This window comes from Zootoca vivipara, chromosome Z (assembly GCF_963506605.1).
Source record: "Zootoca vivipara chromosome Z, rZooViv1.1, whole genome shotgun sequence".
NCBI classification, from domain to species: domain Eukaryota; kingdom Metazoa; phylum Chordata; class Lepidosauria; order Squamata; family Lacertidae; genus Zootoca; species Zootoca vivipara.
The window spans coordinates 2,338,451-2,361,722 of NC_083294.1; the positions used below are offsets into that span (position 1 = coordinate 2,338,451).

General features: G+C 45.5%; 1 protein-coding gene across 5 annotated transcripts in view; it reads left to right on the top strand.

The window, feature by feature from the left end:
• The first annotated feature begins 1,024 nt into the window (after window positions 1-1,024).
• FPGS (folylpolyglutamate synthase) overlaps window positions 1,025-23,272 on the top strand; it is a 68,314-nt gene continuing 46,066 nt past the window's right edge. The window contains exons 1-3 of one of the 5 annotated variants that reach the window (XM_035102288.2): window positions 1,025-1,143; window positions 17,210-17,338; window positions 17,544-17,597. In XM_035102288.2, the coding sequence (XP_034958179.1) occupies window positions 1,081-1,143; window positions 17,210-17,338; window positions 17,544-17,597 (246 nt within the window). In that variant the 5' untranslated portion in view covers window positions 1,025-1,080. Of the gene's footprint in view, window positions 1,144-2,360; window positions 2,924-7,299; window positions 7,490-15,411; window positions 16,495-17,209; window positions 17,339-17,543; window positions 17,598-23,272 lie in introns of those variants that run through there. The other 4 variants (XM_035102289.2, XM_060270158.1, XM_035102285.2 and 1 more) reach the window with 4 other exon arrangements.

Sequence of the window (23,272 nt, forward strand, 5' to 3'; positions counted from 1 at the left end):
ATGGGCCGGTCCACCGTCCCCCAGACCATGTCGTGGGCTGGACTATATGTTGTGTGTGTATGTATGTGGGGGAATGAACAAATTCCTATGCCCCACAAATAACCCAGAAATGCATTTTAAATAAAAGCACACATTCTACTCAAGTAAAAACACGCTGATTCCTGGACAGTCCGTGGGCCGGATTGAGAAGCTTGCCTACTCCTGATCTGAATTATGATGATTCTATTGTTGTTGTTTGGTTGTTTAGTCGTGTCCGACTCTTCGTGACCCCATGGACCATAGCACGCCAGGCACTCCTGTCTTGCACTGCCTCCCGCAGTTTGGCCAAACTCATGTTCGTAGCTTCGAGAACACTGTCCAACCATCTCGTCCTCTGTCGTCCCCTTCTCCTAGTGCCCTCCATCTTTCCCAACATCAGGGTCTTTTCCAAGGATTCTTCTCTTCTCATGAGGTGGCCAAAGTATTGGAGCCTCAGCTTCACGATCTGTCCTTCCAGGGAGCACTCAGGGCTGATTTCCTTAAGAATGGATAGGTTTGATCTTCTTGCAGTCCATGGGACTCTCAAGAGTCTCCTCCAGCACCATAATTCAAAAGCATCAATTCTTCGGCGATCAGCCTTCTTGATGGTCCAGCTCTCACTTCCATACATCACTACTGGGAAAACCATAGCTTTAACTAGACGGACCTTTGTAGGCAAGGTGATGTCTCTGCTTTTTAAGATGCTGTCTAGGTTTGTCGATGATTCTATGGCTTCTCCCAAAAGACTCCTGGGAATTGCAGCTCACTAAGGGTGCTGGAAGTTGGAACTCTGGGAGAGGTAGAAAGACAGCAGCTCTCATAATTCTTCAAATGCATGGTGTGGATGTGACTGACAGTCTTTAAAAAGCACAACTGAGTAGCATTGCAGCAGGACAAATGGCTCAAGCATATCCGAGTCACAGGCTAACCAAACAAACAAACCCAGAGTGAGGTGAGACTCTGTACTGAATGCAACCTCTAGTGACCTCTGTCTAGTTGTAATTTAACAATTTTGGGAACTGTTAGGCTGCCCAGCACACGTTCTGCCACAGGGCAGAAGGAATGATCAGAATTTCCTTCTGGAGAGTCATAATGGAGAGAAGAAAGTTCAAAGAAACATACAAGGTAAATTTGCCTTCATCCTAGGTGGAGGTCTGAACAATGTGAAATCTATTTTTAAAAACTTCACCAATGTGAAACCTGCCCCTGGAGATTTTTAAAAAAACCCAGATTGTGGTCATAATAAATAGTTACTGGTGGCCTTTCTGACAAATGGTTCTTGCTCAGAAAGGTCTTCCTAATGCTTAGTCAGAATCTCCTTTCTTGCAATTTGAATCAGTTTACGCGGGTCCTGTCCGCTGGAGCAGCAATAACAAGCTTGTTGTCTTCCATGTGACAGCTCTTCAGATATCTGGAGATGTTAGATATACTGTATCAGTGTAAACTGCAGACCTGTCTACCTCAGAAGGTGGAGTGGCGGGGTAAAGCATTATTATTTCATTTTATAATGTATATAAAACAGAGAGAACAATTATAACAACAGGCAAAAGTTAAAAGATGAAAAACAATCAAATAGGCATTTGGAGTGAAGAGTTGCACGTGAGTTTAAAAAACAAAGATAAGAGAAAACTATCAACTTGTATCAGGTTATGAAGTAAAGTTTCAGATTTGCCAGGCTTTTGTGATAAAGGTCGTATTGAAAGTGCAGGTTCTGGTGTACAGTATATGCCATAAAATAATGCCAAATCATTTAAAAAGTGTCTGGAGCTTCTAGTCCTTGTCAAAATCTCAAATTACATCTGATTTTCTCCACTATAGCTACGTATTTCCCAGAGTGGTTGGTACTAAGCATCCGGTGTAAGATTTTGGGCTGTTTTCCACTGAGTTGCAAACAATGGTTTAATTTCTGTCAAAATTAAATCTCCAAAACCTCACACCAACCGACATTCCTGTAAATGATAATATGTACCAATATTATCACCCTCCAAGAATTAGGTGGTATAAAACATTTTTGACATTTGCAAAGGGGCTATAATACCACCTGTGTAGTCACGTCAATGAGTTTTCCCTAAGGATTTTAAGGGTTGCGATTCCCAAATTTTATTTCAGTCCCTGGGAATAATTTGTGTGCCAATATCCAGCCCCCATATCTTTTTAAGGAGTTCCATAATTATACTGAGAAATGTTATGCACCATTTGAAAACCAATCCCTTCTCCCCCCCACCCCCCCGTCGTGCTTAAATAAATTTTCAAATTGCGTTGCGGGTCTCTGATCTTGCGTTTCTACGTGTTTCTTTTACAACGAAACTGTGAATTTGATTGAAACAAAATCCAGTTTGTGTTAGATTTGATCTGACGCACGCGTCCGCATAGCTGCCAAGTTATCCCTTTTTTTAAGGGATTTTCCCTTTTGCTGAATAGGCTTCCTCGTGAGAAAAGGGAAAACTTGGCAGCTATGCGCACGACACCCGCGTTCTTTTCACGGAGAAACCGCGCGCCGCTCTGCGACTTCCTATCTCTACGGAGGGAGGGGCGGGGAAAGAAAGAAAGAAAGAAAGGGAAAACCGCCATTCCCAAAGATGGCTGCGTTGGTTCTACTGGTCGCTTCTGCGCAACACGGCCCGGGCGCCTCTCCCACACGCAAAGATGGCCGCTCCGGCTTCAGGGCCGCTTCCGCGCCTGCGCGCTGCCGGGAAGGTTCCGCGGCGTGGTGCGGCCGCGGCTTACGATCCGCCGCTTGGGGAAGCTGAGCCGGGGGGAGGCGCCTGCCATGGGCTCGCGCCGGGTCCGCGCTCTGCACCTGGCCTTCCTCCAGCAGCGGGTGCTGGTGCCGCCGCCGCCGCCTCCTCGCGTCCAGAGGTGGCTCAGCGCCCGCCCGGCCCACGCGCCCAGGATGGAGTACCAGGTGAGGCACCGCCGCCCGGAGGAGACGCCCCTTTGCAAGCCCGGCGGGGGTTGCGTCAGCCGGCGGGCGGGCGGACAGGCAGGGACCCCCTTCTCCTGTCTCTCGCACCTGCTGGTTCCGTGCAAGGGGGGAGTGCAGCAAGGAACGGAAGCCTCGGAGGAAGGCAGTAAAAACACACACGTGCAATTCCCCGACTTCGCTTTTGAAACATACGAAAGTTATAAATATTAAACGAGCAAACAGCATTTCTAAGTGTCCGGCCAGGCTTGAGTAAGCAGGAATGCTTTTTGCACGCGGGCGCCTGCTTGCTCTGTTTCCCTGTTTTGCTTTGTTTCATATTTCGTTTCATTTAATTGGTGTGCGCGTGGCTAGTGATTTCTAATGTTGGCAGCGAATTTTAATTCGATTTCTTTCCGTTGCATTAACTTTCTAGGCTGCAGTGCTGTTTCGCTTTGTTTTATTGGTGTGTTCATGTGAGGGGGGGGAGGGAGTCGTGAATTCTAGTGCAGGATATTAATTCGATTTCTTTACGTTAGTTTTATAGGCTGTCACCCTACCTTACTTTTATTTTTCAAGTTCAGCCCTGGCGACTTGCAGACGCAAGGAATGAATTGCATTCCAAGCAGAATGTATTGCACATTGCATTTTGGGGACGGGACGGGACGGGAACCCTACTTTATACTGTACTTTCCTTAGTGTAGTGGTAGATTCCGAGCCAGGAAGTGAAGGAACAAAACTATAGTGGCGAATCTACTACTATTATTATTTTGAAAAAGGTAGCTGTATTAGTTTTTCCACGGATAAAACAGTAACCGCAAACAAAAGACAGCAAAACTAGAGCACACGTTTGTCAGTTAGAGGCAAATCACTTTTGAAACAAGGGAGGGAGATATTGCCAGGTGATCGGAAGACCTGGCTGTCTTGAGGCTTCCACATGTGCTTCCACATGTTTTTGGACTCCAAATCCCATCATCCTTTGCTGCTGGCATTTCTGGCAGGGCATGAAGGGAGTCCAGCAGCGCCGGGAGGGTTGCACGTTCCTGCTTGCAATTTAAGACCTCAGCAACAGATGTCTGTGGTCCGTTTTTTTAAGGGGGCAGTTCTAGGGACTGAACTTGGGGAGGGGGCTTTTGCATGCAAAATGCTCTTTCGTTGATCTCCCAGCCTTCGCTGATTGCTGCCCTCCAGATGTTTTGAACTGTTTCCATCAGCCCCTAGGAAGCACATGTTGGACTCAGGTGGCAGAAGTAGTGCTCTAAGGAAGCACCCCTTGTTCTCAGTGGTCAATTTTGTTGTGATTTTATGCTTCCTACTCCACAATTGGCCTCATAGGGGTTTTTTTTGTAGCCACTTAACTTGTTTCAGGTTAACATTCAATGCCTTTTTGTGTGTCCGTCCATCCATTTGTAAACCCTGTATCCCAAAGGGCAGCCAGTCTGTTGTCTGTCCTCAATACGTTGTTAAATTGCAACTTCCATCATTCCTGACCTTTGCCCAAGCTGACTGGGGCAGATGGGGGGGGGGGGGCTGGAGTCCCATCAATATCTGGAGGGCCACTGATTAGCCACCCTTGTGTCAGTTGGATTTTTCAGGCATTGTCCACAGGGCTGGGCAATATTTGGTTTTCAACATCGCAATAAATCACTTCCCAAACATTGCGATATTCCAATGTATCACAGTGTCTGAAATAAGGATGGAGAGCAAACATGGTAATGTCCTGACAACTGCTACTACAGTGGAACCTCGCTTTATGAACACCTCGGTTTACGAATTTTCGGTTTGCGAACGCCGCAGACCCATCAGGAACGGATTAATTCACTTTCCATTACTTTCAAAGGGAAAGTTCGCTTCAGTTTATGAACGCTTCAGTTTATGAACTGACTTCTGGAACAAATTACACCCATGCTTCGGGTTAAGTACGCTTCACGTTGAGTACTCTGCAGACCCGTCTGGAACGGATTAATCCACTTTCCATTACTTTCAATGGGAAAGTTCGCTTCAGTTTATGAACGCTTCAGTTTATGAACAGACTTCCGGAACTAATTGTGTTCATAAACCGAGGTACCACTGTATTGCTACTAAAGCAGGCACATTTTTACTAACTTTTAATAATAGTGAGTACAAATAATCTGGGAAAATATTGAGGGGGGGGGGAGAATTAAATTTGATGCATAAATGAAAATAGACTCAATGATATCATTCTTCAGCTAAACCATTAAAGATTTCTAGAGAATATATTAATGTTCTATGCAGTTTTAAGGGCATTAGATTTAGTGAAATAATGTTAATTACACACACATGCTTAAAAAAAATTTTCAAAATGATTTAAGAGTTATTTAAGTAATTTACACAAACCACACCCCCACATCTCACATACCCCCTCCCCAGTTTTTCTTCCAAAAGAACCACCACCATCTCATGAGCTTGGGTGGGTAGTTCTGGTGGGACCAACTCTGCATCTTACTTAGGCAAACATGGTTGGTGAAGCAGGATCTGGCAGCAGATCTGTGGTTTCTTACTTGTTTTTAAAAGCCTAACCGGCTTCTCCACTCCCTTCACAAAGTTGACGGAGGCAGGGTGGGAAGGTAGAATGAGGGTGAAGGGATTTCCTAATGGATTTGATCAGAGCAGCTCACAGCAGACGATTACCAAGAGGAGAGGAAGCCAGCTCTGGCAAGGGTGCTACAGACACACGCATGCTGCATTCTTACACACAGAGAGAGAAGGGAGGGAAAGAGGCTTAAACAGCAGCACAACCTACTGGTACCAGCCTGGTGCCCCTAGCCTAGCTCTAAAACAAAAAATCATGGTGTCTGCTCTGAGGATAGTTCCCAGTCATTCTGCCTGCATTTGTGAGCGCCTGCTCTTGTGGTGTGCTGCCCCCTGCAGGAGGCAGGAGAGAGCTAAGCCAGCAAAGCCATACAATTTGCAGGAATTGTGAGCAAAGTGACAATCAGCTTCACGGTTTTCCCCCATGATTAGCAATATACAGTGGTGCCTCGCAAGACTAATTTAATTAGTTCCGCGAGTCCATTCGTTTTGCGAAAAATTCGTCTTGCGAATCGCAGTTTCCCGTAGGAATGCATTGAAATTTCTTTGCATTCCTATGGGAAACCGTGATTTGCAAGACGAATTTTTTGCAAAACGAATTTGTCTTGCGAGTAACCATCAGATCGCAAGACGCATTCGTCTTGCGAAAAATTTGTCTTGCAGGGCATTTGTCTTGCGAGGTACCACTGTATCTCCAGGTCGAATGTTATGAAACAGCTATCATGATGTGGACTTTTTTTTTTAATTGGGTTTTATAAACAAGAATAATGTTATACAAACAAGTATACCAAATTTCCTCATGCCATTTGTATATCTCACAAAAATAGCATAATATATGTGGGAAAGTACCCACAACATATGTTTCATTATTAGTGTTCCATTTACAGGTTCTTGGTTCATGAACTGGTTTAAACCAGTGATGGCCAAACATGGCCCTCCAGCTGTTTTGGGACTACAATTCCCATCATCCCTGACCACTGGTCCTGTTAGCTAGGGATGATGGGAGTTGTAGCCCCAAAACAGCTGGAGGGCGAAGTTTGGCCATCACTGGTTTAAACAATTAAGAAAGAGGGGAGGGGAGTATGGTGAGTGGGGTGGAGTTTAGTGGTTATGCTTCTATTCTTCTACTTAGTGGGGGGGGGCAATGACGTCTCCAGGGTATTCTGTATCCTTCTGCACCCTAGGATAAGCATGCTTGATTGGTTGCTTCCATTCGTATCCCTCCTTTTCTTCAAGGCACTCATGGTATTCCTCTCCTCATTTACTCCTGACAACAACCCTGTGAGGTAGGCTAGGCTGAGAGACAGCGAATGGTCACCTAATGAGTCTCATGGCCAAGCAGGATTTGAACCCTGGCCTCCCAGGTCCTAGTCCAACACTCCAACCACTATACCATCACTGGCTCTCTCTTCAAAATGGGCAGCTGACGCAGTACCCTCCAGAGGCAGCTTGATTGCAACTTCCACAGCTCCCACTCCCTTTGCCCATGCTAGGCGGGGCTGAATAATGCTCAAGCAGGAGGTGTGGAGGTCATTGCTGGAGCCCCGTAAAATTAGCGGGGTAAGTCCCTTTCCCCTTCTCAGTTTTTCCTGGGAGTAATTTTGATTTCGAAAGGGGAGTTTTGGTAGTCGGGGGGACGCAGGTGAATTTGGTGTATCCTTTGCATTTTATTTATACCTGGCAAAGTGTTCTGTAAATGTTGTGCTTTGCTCTTTTTTTGCAACAGACGCAGCAAAGAGAGCTCACTCTGCTATCATAGCTCAGCAGCACGTTATCCTCTCAAGTGGAGCAGAGGGCCATACGAAGCTGCCTTACACCAGGTCAAGACTGCCATCCTACTAGCTCTGTGTGGTCCAGCCTTTTTGTCAGCTGGCTTCCTAGATGTTGCAGGATAACACCCCCATCACCCCTGACCATTGACCATGCTGAGTGAGGATGATAGGAATAGTAGTCCAGAACACCTGGAGGGTGCCAGGTTGCCGAAGGCTGATATCTGCCAGCCAAGAATCAACAATGGTACATGTTGCTAAAACTTTAGTTTCCTTGTTTGGATGTTCTGTCTTTTTGTATAATTTCACGGCTCCTCCAGTATAATCCTCCCCCCCCCCCGGTCTCTGGCCCTATTGTTGCTTTGGCTTGTTGTATCATAGTCTTTGTTTTATACGCTGTATACAGTATATTTCTTATACTGTATATTATTATCCCCCACACTCTCTGTGTTTACAGAGGTGTTTTGCCTCTTATAGTTGCTACTGTTACTCAGAGTAGACCTAATGAACCTAATGATAGCCATGTTCAAATATATAAAAGGATGTCATATAGAGGAGGGAGAAAGGTTGTTTTCTGCTGCTCCAGAGAAGCGGACACGGAGCAATGGATTCAAACTAAAAGAAAGAAGATTCCACCTCAACATTAGGAAGAACTTCCTGACTGTAAGAGCTGTTCGACAGTGGAATTTGCTGCCAAGGAGTGTGGTGGAGTCTCCTTCTTTGGAGGTCTTTAAGCAGAGGATTGACAGCCATGTGTCAAGAATGCTTTGATGGTGTTTCCTGCTCAGCAGGGGGTTGGACTGGATGGCCCTTGTGGTCTCTTCCAACTCTAGGATTCTATGATTCTAGGATTCTATAATGGATCTGAGTCATCCATTAATTTCAATGGCTCTACTCTCAGTAGGGCTATGGATACAAATCTATATAAATATCCCCCAGATAGAAACTATACACATCGGTAAGAGAGCATCTAGCCTGGCCTGCTGATTTTTATTTATTTTTATTTTATTTATTTTATTTTAATTTACTACATTTATATCCTACCTTTCCTGTCTGCTTCTGGCGAACCATTTCCTGCTTCTTTTTAACATAGATTAGTATTTTTCCAAATGTGCAGCCTTAAGCAATATAGTCATGGCCCTGCATGTGAATTGGGTGAGGTGGAGGAGAAGCGGGAAAGTGATGAATATGGCCAGATCTAGAAGTAAAAGTGCTTTTAGCACATTGCCTGCTCCTGGCCTGTTGCCACCCGAGGCATCTTTCTCAACTTGCCTTTACAAGCATGTCACTCCCTGCTGCGATGTTCATGGTAACTCTGAAATCCCTGGTTGACAGACTGAGTGATATTGACCCTACTCAATAGATATGACTAACTAGGGTACAGTATAGGGATGCTTTGCTCTAAACCACTGAGCCTCTTGGGCTTCCCGATCAGAAGGTCGGCGGTTCGAATCCCCACAACGGGTGAGCTCCTGTTGCTCGGTCCCTGCTCCTCCCAACCTAGCAGTTCGAAAGTACGCAAAAAAGTGCAAGTAGATAAATAGGTACCGCTCCGGTGGGAAGATAAAGGTGTTTCCGCACGCTGCTCCGGTTTCGGTGTTCCGTTGCACCAGAAGCGACTTAGTCATGCTGGCCACATGACCCGGAAAAACTGTCTGCGGATAAACGCTGGCTCCCTCGGCCTGTATAGCAAGATGAGCGCCACAACCCCAGAGTTGTCCGCAGCTGGACTTAACTGTCAGGGGTCCTTTACCTTTACCTTTTAAACTAGGGCATATCAATTTCAGTGTGCTGTCAAGAAAACTTAGTTGAGTGAAATCTAATGTTTTTAATTGTTTTTAGAAGTCTTTAAAAAGTCTTTAAAATTATTATTCATCTGGTTGCCACCGGGGGGCTCCTTCAGAAGGAGCTGGATATAAATTGAACAAATAATAATAAATACATAATGTGTGCTTGGGGCCTGAGATCTTTGTACCCATTTTACATAATTGGCTGCAGTACCTGATAAGTTTCAAGTTTTACATACAGTAATTGTTTTTTCTTTTTTCTTTTTGGTAAAGGACATGGGTGGTGGAGGAACAGACTTTAAAAGAGCCGTTATAAATCTGATATGATCTTGTGTACATTAAACATCGTCATATAAGCTAAGGAAGAAAGAATAAGGCAGATTGATTGTTTAGTTTGATGGTTCGCTTTTAGTTGCATCCTCACCTCTACATCAGTGCAAATGTAAATCAGTGTGTGTTATTCCGTGGGGGCCTCTTAAACTTGGCCCTTAACATGCCCTCATCTGGCCAAAGGAACTGCCTGCCTGACTGTTTCTTTATTAGGCCACGCCAGCTGATCATAACCTATAATTTGGAGGTGGGAGGAGAGAAAAGAAAGAAAAAAGGAGAACACTACCCAAGTGACATGTTGTGAAGGAGAGGTGGGTTGCTGCTCGGCTGCCTAGGGCGTCCGGTGGGGGGAGTAATAGCTCCCCCCAGAATGCAGGACGTTACCTTATCCTGAGTCAGGCCACTGGTCTGACTAGCCTGGTGACTGGCAATGGCTCTCTGGAGTTCCAGGCAGCGCCTTCTGCATGCAAGCAGCTGCTCCACCACTGAGCTATGGCCATTCACTTAAAGAGAAAATAAAACCCCAGCCCTCCTGCTTCGGTATGGGTTGAAGCTGCCATATGCTGAGACAGGGCATTTGTTCCATCTAGCTCAGTATAGTCTACACCCATGGGTAGGTAACCTAAGGCACGTGGGCTGGATGCGGCCCAATCGCCTTCTCAATCCGGCCCGCGGATGGTCCGGGAATCAGCGTGTTTTTACATGAGTAGAATGTGTGCTTTTCTTTAAAATGCATCTCTGGGTTATTTGTGGGGCATAGGAATTTGTTTATTCCCCCCCCCCAAATAATATAGTCCGGTCCCCCACAAGGTATGAGGGACAGTGGACTGGCCCCCTGCTGAAAAAGTTTGCTAGCTCCTGGTCTGCACTGACTAGGAGCAGCTGTCCAGAGTTTAAGGCAAGGGATTTCCACAGCCCTCCCTTGAGAGTCCAGTAATTGGACAGGGGACCTTTTGCCTGCAATGCCTTTCTACTGAGCACACAGTCCGACCACTTTCTAGTGCAGTGCAGGAATAGCCTGATGTTCACCTAAGCGTGCGTACAGTAGTCCCACATCCCTGTGCCATCAAATACACTATCCCAGGCATGTCCAACAGGTAGATCGTGATCTACCGGTAGATCACTGGACGTCTGTGGTAGATCACTAGTGGATCAGTGGCTCCCCTCCAAAGAAGCTAAAAAACTTTGGCTCCTCTAAAAAAACTCAACACCTTTGTCCTGCACCCCTAAAATGACCTGAACCACCAAAAACAGGGCTTTCCTTCCTAAAAAAAAAAGCTCAGTCGCTTTCCTCCTTCCTAAAGAAGCTCAAGAACTTTTATGTGAACTCCCAAAATCAGGGCTTTCCTACCTTAAAAAACCCTCAACAACTTTGACCTGAACCCCCCAAAAGGGGGTAGATCACTGCCAGTTTTTAACTCTGTGAGTAGATCGCAGTCTCTTGGGAGTTGGCCAATCCCTGCACTATCCCACTTACAAGGCAATTGAGGAAGTTGCTTATTATAGCAGTGGACGGCCCCGTTACCCACCAGCTTGTAGCAGAGATATGCAGCCTATTTTTGAATACTGTACGCTAGCTCTGTCCACTTTGCTTTTCTGCAGAAAGAAGGTAAGGAGCTTGTTTCCCTCCAAGGTAAAAGGTAAAGGACCCCTGGACGGTTAAGTCCAGTCAAAGGCGACTATGGGGTTGTGGCGCTCATCTTGCTTTCAGGCCGAGGGAGCCGGCGTTTGTCCACAGTGCCACCCGCATCCCTTTTCCCTCCGAGGTAGGCAGTACCTGATAAAGTACTTCTAGCCTTTCAGAAAAGTTGTTGTTCTTTATTAAATTTGTATACCACCCTTCATCCATAGATCTCAGGGCTGTTCAAAACAAAAAAATACAATATAAAAACACAATATACATAATAAAAACAAGGAAAAAAACTACCAACTAATACTCCCTCAAACACACACTTATTCAACCAAAAAGGTCTGGTTTTTGCCTGGGAATTTAGAATTTGAAAGGCAGCAGACCAGAGAGACCTTGAGTGCATGTAGACCATGCCTCTCAGCTGTGTAGGGCTGGGCAATGTTAACTTTTCAGCATTGTGATGTTGAAAAATGGAGGGAGGGACAAGCTGCGTGGGGCCCAGCCCTGCAAGGCGCTGGAGTGAAAATGCCAAGGCCCTTCATCCAGGTAGCATAATTGCATTTTACTTGAATATATATAATGTGGTTAGTTTGGGGGGTTCAGTGGTTAAAGGAGACAGGCCAGCTTTTAGGTGAGTCAGTGGGCCTAAGCATGGTATAACAAAGGGAAGTGGCTTTGTGCCAGAGGACAGATGGGTGGGCCCTGGGCCCCCTCCCTCACCTGGCTGCTAGTGAGAAGGGCAATAGCCAGCATTGTGTGAGAGAGCTGGGCTAGAAGGAGGCGGCTGGCAGAAGCCAGGGCATCAGAGCTGTACCCGATTCCTGCTGGAATCCAAGGCTGTGGTGGTGGGAGAAGCAAGACCCTTTTGGGGTGCTCATGCTGTGAGCACCTCCATTGTAGGCTCAGGTTGTATGTATGTGTAGATAAACCATCTCTCCTAAAGACACCACAATTGCCGCCGTCCATCATTCCAAGGAAACTGAACATGGGTAAGTGCCCACTGGAGTTCCACACCCTTCGGAGACTGGGGTAGTGAACCACAAAAGAGGGTGTGTGTGTGTGTGTGTCTACTTGTATCTGCTTTAATCCAGGCATCCCCAAACGTCGGCCCTCCAAATGTTTTGGACTACAATTCCCATCTTCCCTGACCACTGGTCCTGTTAGCTAGGGATCATGGGAGTTGTAGGCCAAAACATCTGGAGGGCCGCAGTTTGGGGGTGCCTGCTTTAATCCATGCAAATTAATATCAAATAAATTGTAATAATTTTAAGGCACACACGCTTAGTGGGCCACACTCCACAGAATAATAATAATAATAATAATAATAATAATAATAATAATAATAATAATAATAATAATATTTATACCCTATACCCCACACATCTGGCCGGACATCCCTAGCCACTCTGGGTGGCTTCCAACAGGGTATTAAAAACACAATAAAACACGAAACATTCCCTAAACAGGGCTGCCTTCAGTTGTCTTCTAAAAGTCAGATAGCTGTTTATTTCTTTGACATCTGGTGGGAGGGCGTTCCACAGGGCGGGTGCCATTACAAAGAAAGCCCTCTGCCTGTAACCTGTCACTTTTGGCAGGGAGGGAACCGCCAAAAAGCCCTCGGCACTGGACCTCAGGCTGAATGCTGGGGGTGGAGATGCTCCTTCAGGTATATAGGGCCAGGTCCATTTAGGGCTTTAAAGGTCAGCAGCAACACTTTGAACTGTGCTCGGAAACGTACTGGGAGCCAGTGCAGGTCTTTCAGGACCTGTGTTATATGGTCCCGGCAGCCACTCCCAGTCACCAGTCTAGCTGCCGCATTGAGGATTAATTGCAGTTTCCAGGTCACCTTCAAAGGGAGCCCCAGGTAGAGCGCATTTGAGTAGTCTAAGCGGGAGATAACCAGAGCATGCACCACTCTGGCGAGACAGTCTGCGGGCAGGTAGGGTCTCAGCCTGCGTACCAGATGGAGCTGGTAGACAGATGCCCTGGACACAGAGTTGACCTGCACCTCCATGGACAGCTGTGAGTCCAAAATGACTCCCAGGCTGCACACCTGGTCCTTCAGGGGCACAGTTACCCCATTCAAGACCAGGGAGTCCCCCACACCCGCCCGCCTCCTGTCTCCCACAAACAGTACTTCTGTCTTGTCAGGGTTCAACCTCAATCTGTTAGCCGCCATCCATCCTCCAACTGCCTCCAGGCACTCACACACTTAACCATCCTCGCTGATCTCTGATTTAAAAGAGAAGTAGAGCTGGGTATCATCCACATATTGATGGACACCCAGCCCAAACCCCCTGCTGATCTCTCCCAGCAGCTTCATGTAGATGTTAAAAAGCATGGGGGAGAGGACAGAACCCTGAGGCACCCCACAAGTGAGAGCCCAGGGGTCTGAACACTCATCCTCCACCACCACTTTCTGGACATGGCCCAGGAGGAAGGAGCGGAACCACTGCATGACAGTGCCCCCAGCTCCCAACTCCTCTAGACGGTCCAGAAGGATTTCATGGTTGATAGTACCAAAGGCTGCTGAGAGATCCAGCTGAACAAGGAAACAGCTTTCACCCTTGTCCCTAGCCTGCCGGAGATCATTGACCAGCGTGACCAAGGCAGTCTTATCTGGATCAAACTTCAGTTTGTTGGCTCTCATCCAGTCCATTACCATTTAACTTTTAATATGGCAAAGTTGGCAAATTTAGGATGATCTTGGCATTCATGTGGGAGGAGGCAGTTCTCTGGGTAACTTGGGGAAACTGACCTCCCAGCTGTTTTCAGACTACAACTCCCAGCATCTTTAGCAATGCTGGCTGGGGCTGATTTTCTACCCCTGGTGTAGAAAATGAGTCAACAGTGTGATGCAGCAGCTAGAAAAGCCAATGCAATTCTGGGCTGCATCAACAGGAGTATAGCACCTAGATCAAGGAAAGTAATAGTACCACTGTATTCTGCTCTGGTCAGACCTCACCTGGAGTACTGTGTCCAGTTCTGGGCACCACAGTTCAAGAAGGATACTGACGAGCTGGAACGTGTTCAGAGGAGGGCAACAAAAATAGTCAAAGGCTTGGAAACGATGCCTTATGAGGAACGGCTTAGGGAGCTGGGTATGTTTAGCCTGGAGAAGAGAAGGTTAATTGGTGATATGATAGCCATGTTCAAAGATATCAAAGGATATCGTATAGAGGAGGGAGAAAGGTTGATTTCAGCTGCTCCAGAGAAGCGGACACGGAGCAATGGATTCAAACTACAAGAAAGAAGATTCCACCTCAACATCAGGAAGAACTTCCTGACAGTAAGAGCTGTTTGGCAGTGGAATTTGCTGCCAAGAAGTGTGGCGGAGTCTCCTTTTTTTTGAGGTCTTTAAGCAGAGGATTGACAGCTATATGTCAAGAATGCTTTGATGGTGTTTCCTGCTTGGCAGGGGATTGGACTGGATGGCCCTTGTGGTCTCTTCCAACTCTATGATTCTATGATCATTTTGTCAGGAAAGGAAGCTATGAACATTTGATAAGTCATTTTCAGACTAATTAAAAGGACAGAATGAATAGCTAGCTGAGCTTTCCTTCTGGTCCACCTGGGGGCAAGCTATTCCCCCTCAGGTTCTTGGCCCCAGGTATAATAATAGTGCTGACCTACCTTGCAGGGCTGTTTATAAGAATTAATGTGGAAAAACCCGTGAAGCACTTTTGAGGACTTTGTGAGGCAGTTGTGTAATACATCGCGTATAATAACATGCAGCTACCTCCCAATGATAATCCTTACAAAAGCCCTGTAAGGTAATGTTTATTAAATGTTGAGCCTGTTAACTGATTGCCATGTAAAGCATCTCCAAGCAACTTACAAAACTTTAAAAAAGCAGAAAGCATAGCATAAAAGTATGTGGGGGTTTTTTTGGGGGGGGATCCATGTATTACAATAAAAAGCATACAAAAATCTGCAAATTGTGGGAAAACTTGGGTAGCAAAACAGCTTAGGACCCGTTTCCTCATGAGATTTACTTACCTACCCCACCTGTGCCCAGTGGATATAGTGCTGCTACAGGTGCCAAATAATACCCGTCTTTCAATCGCTTAGTGTCACAATGCCAACACTAAGGAACTCCTGGCCTATTAAATTCAAGCAGGAGCCTTCACCATACTCTTTTCCGTGCTTGCCAAGCCTACTTTCCGGATGCTTAGAAAGTAGAAGTAATTTTAATCTGTTTTAATATTTTAACCTCAGTGTACTTTTAAAGGTTTGGTTGTGGTTTTTTGTTGATTTTACTTCTTTGTGTAAATGGCTTTGAGGTTTTTTTTTAAAGTAAATTCTTTATTGTTTAAAATTAGCAAATTCAGATAATATACATATACACACAATCTACATTTCTCCAATATATAAAAGTACAAAGTACGTTCAAAGAACAAATCACAAACCAAAATAGTTTACAAAACATGTTTGAAGATATATCAAAAAGAAAGAAAAAAGAAAAAGAAAAAGAACTCAAAAAAATGAAAGGGAAAAAGAAAAAGAAAAAAAAACATATAAAAAGCAAAAATGTTAAAAATCGTCTTCCAATTGTTCCAGTTGTAATTTATATTACTCCCAGGTTATCGCACATTAATGAATCTTACATCTACTTAATTTCCTTCTCACATAGCAAGGTTCAGCCTAGGTCTGCTATTAGAGTTTTTTTTTTACAATCAAGTGGTATATAAATCTTATGAAATGAACACGAAATAAATTAAACACATCCTGCAAAAATCTTCATAACTCTTCCAAAGTGCCTTGGAGGAGAAGATAAAAGTTTTGTCTTCGGTCTCTGATACTTCTCTTGATTCCCTCTTCCTCCTCCCAGTCATAAGATTACTTAGCTGCCTTTTAAAATGTGCCCTCATTTTGAGCAAATCAGCAGCTTTGCTAATAGCCCCTGGGTTAGTATCTTTTTGCCGAGACCGGCCTAGCTCCTTGCTCTTCGACTGCTCTGTGGCCTGAGTTCATTGATGGCCATGTTGACAATGTGCCAGCTTCCGACACTGCCCTTACAGTTTGCTTGGTGGAAGCAGGAAGAGCCTGTGCTTTTTTTGTTTCTGGGTTTGTTTTTTTATGTGCTTTCAGTTAACTGGTACTTTACGCCCCTAGACATGTGATTGAGCTGTTGAGGGAGAGGCACATGTGTCATAAGCCAGCTAGAGGAAGGTCATTATCTTGTTTGTTGGGGAGGGGGTAAACACTGGCCACGTGCGTGGAACTACTGGTGCATTCAGAGGAGCAAGGAAGGCATATTCCTCTCTCAAGAGGGATAGGGTGTGGATTCTCCAGCGGACCCGCTGGCACCTTGTCCTGCCTGTGGCAGAATTCAGACATGAAAAGGCAGAGGACCAGCTGGAAAGCAGGCGTTAAGAAAAGAGTTTCCTGTCCCCCTGTCCCCTGCTTTCTTGCAGCCACTGGAGTGCGCAGCGAGAATCTGGAACCTTGGACGGGGACTTCACAATTCCAGGTTTATTTTTGGAATGGGGCAGAGAGGAGATGGTTAGCATTGACCTGGAGTGGTTGATTTCTTGTTTTCCATAACGGAAGGCTGAAAAACAGGTCTTGCATTCAGGCACTAGCCTGGTTGCAATAGCCAACAAGGAATTGTGTGCAAGTGAGTGGGTTGGTGGTGGAAAGATGGCGGTGTTCTGATTCCCTTCCATGCCCAGCATAGAAAGCTGGGGGGCTATACAGTAGTACCTCGGGTTAAGAACTTAATTCGTTCTGGAGGTCCGTTCTTAACCTGAACCTGTTCTTAACCTGAGGTACCGCTTGAGCTAATAATGGGGCCTCCCACTGCCGCCGCGCCACTGGAGCACGATTTCTGTTCTCATCCTGAAGCAAAGTTCTTAACCCGAGGTACTATTTCTGGGTTTGCGGAGTCTGTAACCTGAAGCGTCTGTAACCCGAGCACTGTAGCTCAGTGGGTAGAGCATGTGCTTTGCTTGTAGTACGTCCCAAGTTCTGTCCTTGGGAACATTAGGTAGGGCTGGGAACATCCTAGAGAGCATCTGCCAGGCAGTGTAGACAACTCTGAGGTAAATGAACTCTGTGGTCTCTGTGCAAGTCAGTTTCCTCTGTTCCCATGGAAGAAGGAGCAGTGCTTTCCCTTCCTCCTCAGCTGGGCATTCCACTGTCTTTGCAGGCTAGTAACTGCTTACAAGGCTGACCAAAAGGGGGAAAGCAATTAACCACTGCCTCATATGCCTTCTAGGATGCCATTCGGACTCTGAATACGCTCCAGACGAATGCCAGCTACCTGGAACAAGTGAAACGGGAGCGAGGAGACCCCCAGGCACAGCTGGAAGCCATGAAAGGCTTTTTGGAGCGAAGTGGATTGAAGGTGAGGAGGTTGGGAAGCTTGTGGGAGGCCCCTGGCCGTGATGCGATGATGCAGTCTTGATTTTTCTGGGGTTACTGCTGAAGGGATGGGGGGGAGAGGGAGGGCTGTCTGTTAGCAGCCGTTGCTGCCTGCACTGATGAGGTGGGGCCGGGGGCGAGTACCTGAACAGCTAAACTGAAAGGTTCATTCACTTTTTCTCCGGCAGGTCGAAGACCTGGATCAACTGAACATCATTCACGTCACTGGGACGAAGGGCAAGGTGAAATGGGTTGCAGGGGGGAAGCAATACCTGGGATAGCTCCAAGGGCCTTGACACATGGGGGAAATGTGGGGCAGTTTGCTGTGGGGAATTGAGAGTGCTCAGTTTCAGAGTGTTTGAATGAAGTACGGCTTGGCAATGTATCAATATTGTCCAAAACCAGTCTGAAGTCTACCTTGTGGTAATGGTTTCGTAGTATTTGATGTGGTGACATATCATGAATCACAATGTGTGCATGTGCTATACAAAAATCACAATGTGGGAAAAACCATGAGTTCGGTCATTGCTCCTCTCCCCATTCATGTTGCCCCTGTTGCTTTGCCGCCTCAACTCTCCTCTGCCTCCTGCAATGAATCACAAGAGCAGCTGCTGAAGAAAGCAGCCTACCCGGGAACTTTCCTCATGAGCTTCTTGTTTTAAGTGCAGGCGCCAGGCTGCTAGGTGGTTGAGGTAGACCCAGTCCGAGCCAGCTCCAAGCTTCTTGCTGGGAGTCCCTTTCCCCTTCCTTCCTTCCTCTTTCTTTGGGCTATCTCTGCCTGCGCACAAGACCCTGACACCCGAGCCATGCCGGGGTCCTCACAAAAGCAGTAAGCCCTTTCCGCCTCGCCTCCCCAGGACCACCCCCAAGTTGCTGCCTGGCTCTGCCATTTGAACTGCTGCTGCCCTCAGCTGGGGCTCTCTTGGAAGCTGCTGCTAGGCCCGTGGAAAAATAAACTGGGTTCTTTACTTCTGAGTTAAAGAAAATGAAAATAAACCTTGCCCTCTTGTTTAAGCTTCTTCTTCTTCTTCTTCTTCTTCTTCTTCTTCTTCTTCTTCTTCTTCTTCTTCTTCTTCTTCTTCTTCTTCTTCTTCTTCTTCTTCAGCTCTTGTTGTTGTTGTTGTTGTATTTGTACCCCACTCATCTGAATGAGTTGCCCCCAGCCCCCCTGGGTGGCTTCCGAGAAATATAAAAGCATAATCAAACATCAAACATTAAAAAGCTTCCCTATACAGGACTGCCTTCAAATGTCTTGGCATATGACAGGAGGGCGTTCCCAGGGAGAGTACCACTACCGAGAAGGCCCTCTGCTTGGTTCCCTGTAACCTCACTTCTCGCAGAGAAGTCCCTCGGTGCTGGACCTCAGTGTCTGAGCAGAATGATGGGGGTGGAGACGCTCCTTAAGGTATACTGGACCGAGGCCATTTAGGGCTTTACAGGTCAACACCAACACTTTGAATTGTGCTCAAAAACATACTGGGAGCCAACGTAGATCTTTCAAGACCGGTGTTATGTGGTCTCGGCGGCCGCTCCCAGTCACCAGTCTAGCTGCCGCATTCTGGATTAGTTGTAGTTTCCTGGTCACCTTCAAAGGTAGCCCCATGTAGAGCGCATTGCAGTAGTGCAAGCAGGAGATAACCAGAACATGCACCACTCTGGCAAGACAGTGCACAGGAAGGTAGGGTTGCAGCTGGTGTACCAAATGAAACTAGTAGACAACTGCCCTGGATACAAAATTGACCTGAATCTCCAAGGACAGTTGTGCATCTAAAATGACCCTCAGATTGTGCACCTGGTCCTTCAGAGGCACAGTTACCCCATTCAGGATCAGGGAATTTCCCACACCGGCCTTCCTCCGTCCCGCAATACTTCTGTCTTGTTGGGATTCCACCTCAATATATTGACTGCCATCCATCGCCCAATTGTCTCCAGACACCCACACAGGACGTTCACCGCCTTCACTGGTTCTGATTTATATGAGAGGTAGATCTGGGTATCCTCATACTGATGAACACCCAGCCCCAACCCCCAGATTATCTCTGTCCACAGCTTCATATAGATACTAAGAAGCATGTGGGAGAGGACAGAGCCCTGAGGCATTCCACAAGTGAACGCCCAGGAGTCTGAACACTCACCCCCAACACCGCTTTCTGGGTTTTTTTGCACATAAACATTTCTTTATTGAAAGGTAATGATATTGTACAATTATTCCATCACAGTTACCATCCAAAACCGTTATACGTTGTTAATTTAACAAGTTTTCGCCTCTTACTTTACAAAAAAATTAAAGAGAAGTAAAAACAAACCACAACATCATTCCATCTCATGTTGTTGTTGTTGTTGTTGTTGTTTAGTCATTTAGTCGTGTCCGACTCTTCGTGACCCCACGGACCATAGCACGCCAGGCACTCCTGTCTTGCACTGCCTCCCGCAGTTTGGTCAAACTCATGTTCGTAGCTTCGAGAACACTGTCCAACCATCTTGTCCTCTGTCGTCCCCTTCTCCTAGTGCCTTCAATCTTTCCCAACATCAGGGTCTTTTCCAAGGATTCTTCTCTTCTCATGAGGTGGCCAAAGTATTGGAGCCTCAGCTTCACGATCTGTCCTTCCAGGGAGCACTCAGGGCTGATTTCCTTAAGAATGGCTAGGTTTGATCTTCTAGCAGTCCATGGGACTCTCAAGAGTCTCCTCCAGCACCATAATTCAAAAGCATCAATTCTTCGGCGATCAGCCTTATTTATGGTCCAGCTCTCACTTCCATACATCACTACTGGGAAAATCATAGCTTTAACTATACGAACCTTTGTCGGCAAGGTGATGTCTCTGCTTTTTAAGATGCTGTCTAGGTTTGTCATTGCTTTTCTCCCAAGAAGCAGGCGTCTTTTAATTTCGTGACTACTGTCACCATCTGCAGTGATCAAGGAGCCCAAGAAAGTAAAATCTCTCACTGCCTCCATTTCTTCCCCTTCTATTTGCCAGGAGGTGATGGGACCAGTGGCCATGATCTTGGTTTTTTTGATGTTGAGCTTCAGACCATATTTTGCGCTCTCCTCTTTCACCCTCATTAAAAGGTTCTTTAATTCCTCCTCGCTTTCTGCCATCAAGGTTGTGTCATCTGCATATCTGAGGTTGTTGATATTTCTTCCGGCAATCTTAATTCCGGCTTGGGATTCATCTAGTCCAGCCTTTCGCATGATGAATTCTGAAAGTTAAATAAGCAGGGAGACAATATACAACCTTGTCGTACTCCTTTCCCAATTTTGAACCAATCAGTTGTTCCATATCCAGTTCTAACTGTAGCTTCTTGTCCCACATAGAGATTTCTCAGGAGACAGATGAGGTGATCAGGCACTCACATTTCTTTAAGAACTTGCCATAGTTTGCTGTGGTCGACACAGTCAAAGGCTTTTGCATAGTCAATGAAGCAGAAGTAGACGTTTTTCTGGAACTCTCTAGCTTTCTCCATAATCCAGCGCATGTTTGCTATTTGGTCTCTGGTTCCTCTGCCCTTTTGAAATCCAGCTTGCACTTCTGGGAGTTCTCGGTCCACATACTGCCTAAGCCTGCCTTGTAGGATTTTAAGCATAACCTTGCTAGCGTGTGAAATGAGCGCAATTGTGCGGTAGTTGGAGCATTCTTTGGCACTGCCCTTCTTTGGAATTGGGATGTAGACTGATCTTCTCCAATCCTCTGGCCATTGCTGAGTTTTCCAAACTTGCTGGCATATTGGGTGTAGCACCTTAACAGCATCATCTTTTAAAATTTTAAATAGTTCAGCTGGAATATCATCACTTCCACTGGCCTTGTTATTAGCAGTGCTTTCTAAGGCCCATTTGACTTCACTCTGCAAGATGTCTGGCTCAAGGTCAGCAACCACACTACCTGGGGTGTACGAGACCTCCATATCTTTCTGGTATAATTCCTCTGTGTATTCTTGCCACCTCTTCTTGATGTCTTCTGCTTCTGTTAGGTCCTTACCACTTTTGTCCTTGATTATGGTAATCTTTGTACGAAATGTTCCTTTCATATCTCCAATTTTCTTGAACAGATCTCTGGTTTTCCCCATTCTATTGTTTTCCTCTATTTCTTTGCATTGCTCATTTAAGAAGACCCTCTTGTCTCTCCTTGCTGTTTTTTGGAAATCTGCATTCAGTTTCCTGTATCTTTCCCTATCTCCCTTGCATTTTGCTTGCCTCCTCTCCTCCGCTATTTGTAAGGCCTCGTTGGATAGCCATTTTGCTTTCTTGCATTTCCTTTTCCTTGGGATGGTTTTCGTTGCTGCCTCCTGTATAATGTTACGAGCCTCCATCCACAGTTCTTCAGGCACTCTGTCCACCAAATCTAAATCCTTAAACCTGTTCCTCACTTCCACTATGTATTCATAAGGGATTTGATTCAGATTGTATCTTACTGGCCCAGTGGTTTTTCCTACTTTCTTCAGTTTAAGCTGGAATTTTGCTATAAGAAGCTGATGATCTAAGTTACAGTCAGCTCCAGGTCTTGTTTTTGCTGACTGTATAGAGCTTCTCCATCTTTGGCTGCAGAGAATATAATCAATTTGATTCCGATGCTGCCCATTTGGTGATATCCATGTGTAGAGTCATCTCTTGTGTTGTTGGAAGAGAGTGTTTGTGATGACCAGCTTGTTCTCTTGACAGAACTCTATTAGCCTTTGCCCTGCTTCATTTTGAACTTCAAGGCCAAACTTGCCAGTTGTTCCTTTTATCTCTTGATTCCCTACTTTAGCATTCCAATCCCCTGTAATGAGAAGAACATCCTTCTTTGGTGTCATTTCTAGAAGGTGTTGTAGGTCTTCATAGAATTGGTCAATTTCACTTTCTTCAGCACCGGTAGTTGGTGCATAAACTTGGATTACTGTGATGTTAAAAGGTCTGCCTTGGATTCGTATCGAGATCATTCTGTCATTTTTGAGATTGCATCCCATTACCGTTTTTGCCACTCTTTTGTTGACTATGAGGGCCACTCCATTTCTTCTACAGGATTCTTGCCCACAGTAGTAGATATGATAGTCACCCGAACTGAATTCGCCCATTCCCTTCCATTTTAGTTCACTGATGCCCAGGATGTCGATATTTATTCTTGTCATCTCATTTTTGACCACATCCAGCTTACCTCCACTCATGGTTCTTACATTCCAGGTTCCTATGCAATATTTTTCTTTACAGCATCGGACTTTCCTTTCGCTTCCACACCTTTCGCCCACACCTTGTAGAGAGAGCTTCTTATTATGTGGTTGGTAAACCCCCTATGTACCTTGGTCTTATCATAATTTAGGCGTGCCACCCGAACCTTAAATCAAATCCTTCTAAATCCAGTAAACTTGTTCTTTGAAGCAAAAACCAGTCTTTTAACCATGCAAAGCAAGCCGCTTCATGATATAATTTCAGATCGGGTAGTCCAAATCCTCCCCTTTCTTTGATGTCTATAAGCAGCTTATGCTTAATTCTCGGCCTTGCTCCTTGCCAGATAAATCTGGAGATTTCCTTCTGCCATTCTTTTATACATCCAGTATTACGTAATATGGGAATATTTTGAAACAAGAACATAAACTTTGGTAATACGCTCATTTTTATTGCCGAAATTCGTCCCAGAAATGATAACTTTAACTTGCTCCAGATCGCCAAATTTCTTTTAATTTCCTCCCATGCTTTGATGAAATTGTCCTGGTATAAATTACGGTAATATTTTGGGGGGATAACCAAATTCCTAGATATTTAATTTTGCAGGAAAACTTTAGTTGTGTTGATCGTTCAATTTCAAGTTTCTCTTCCTTTGATAAATTCTTAGCCAACATTTTGGTTTTTGTATTATTTAATTTGTATCCCGCCACCTTACCAAATTCGTTGATTATTTCTGGAATCTTAATTATGCTTTCCTTTGGGTTTTCCGTCGTAATG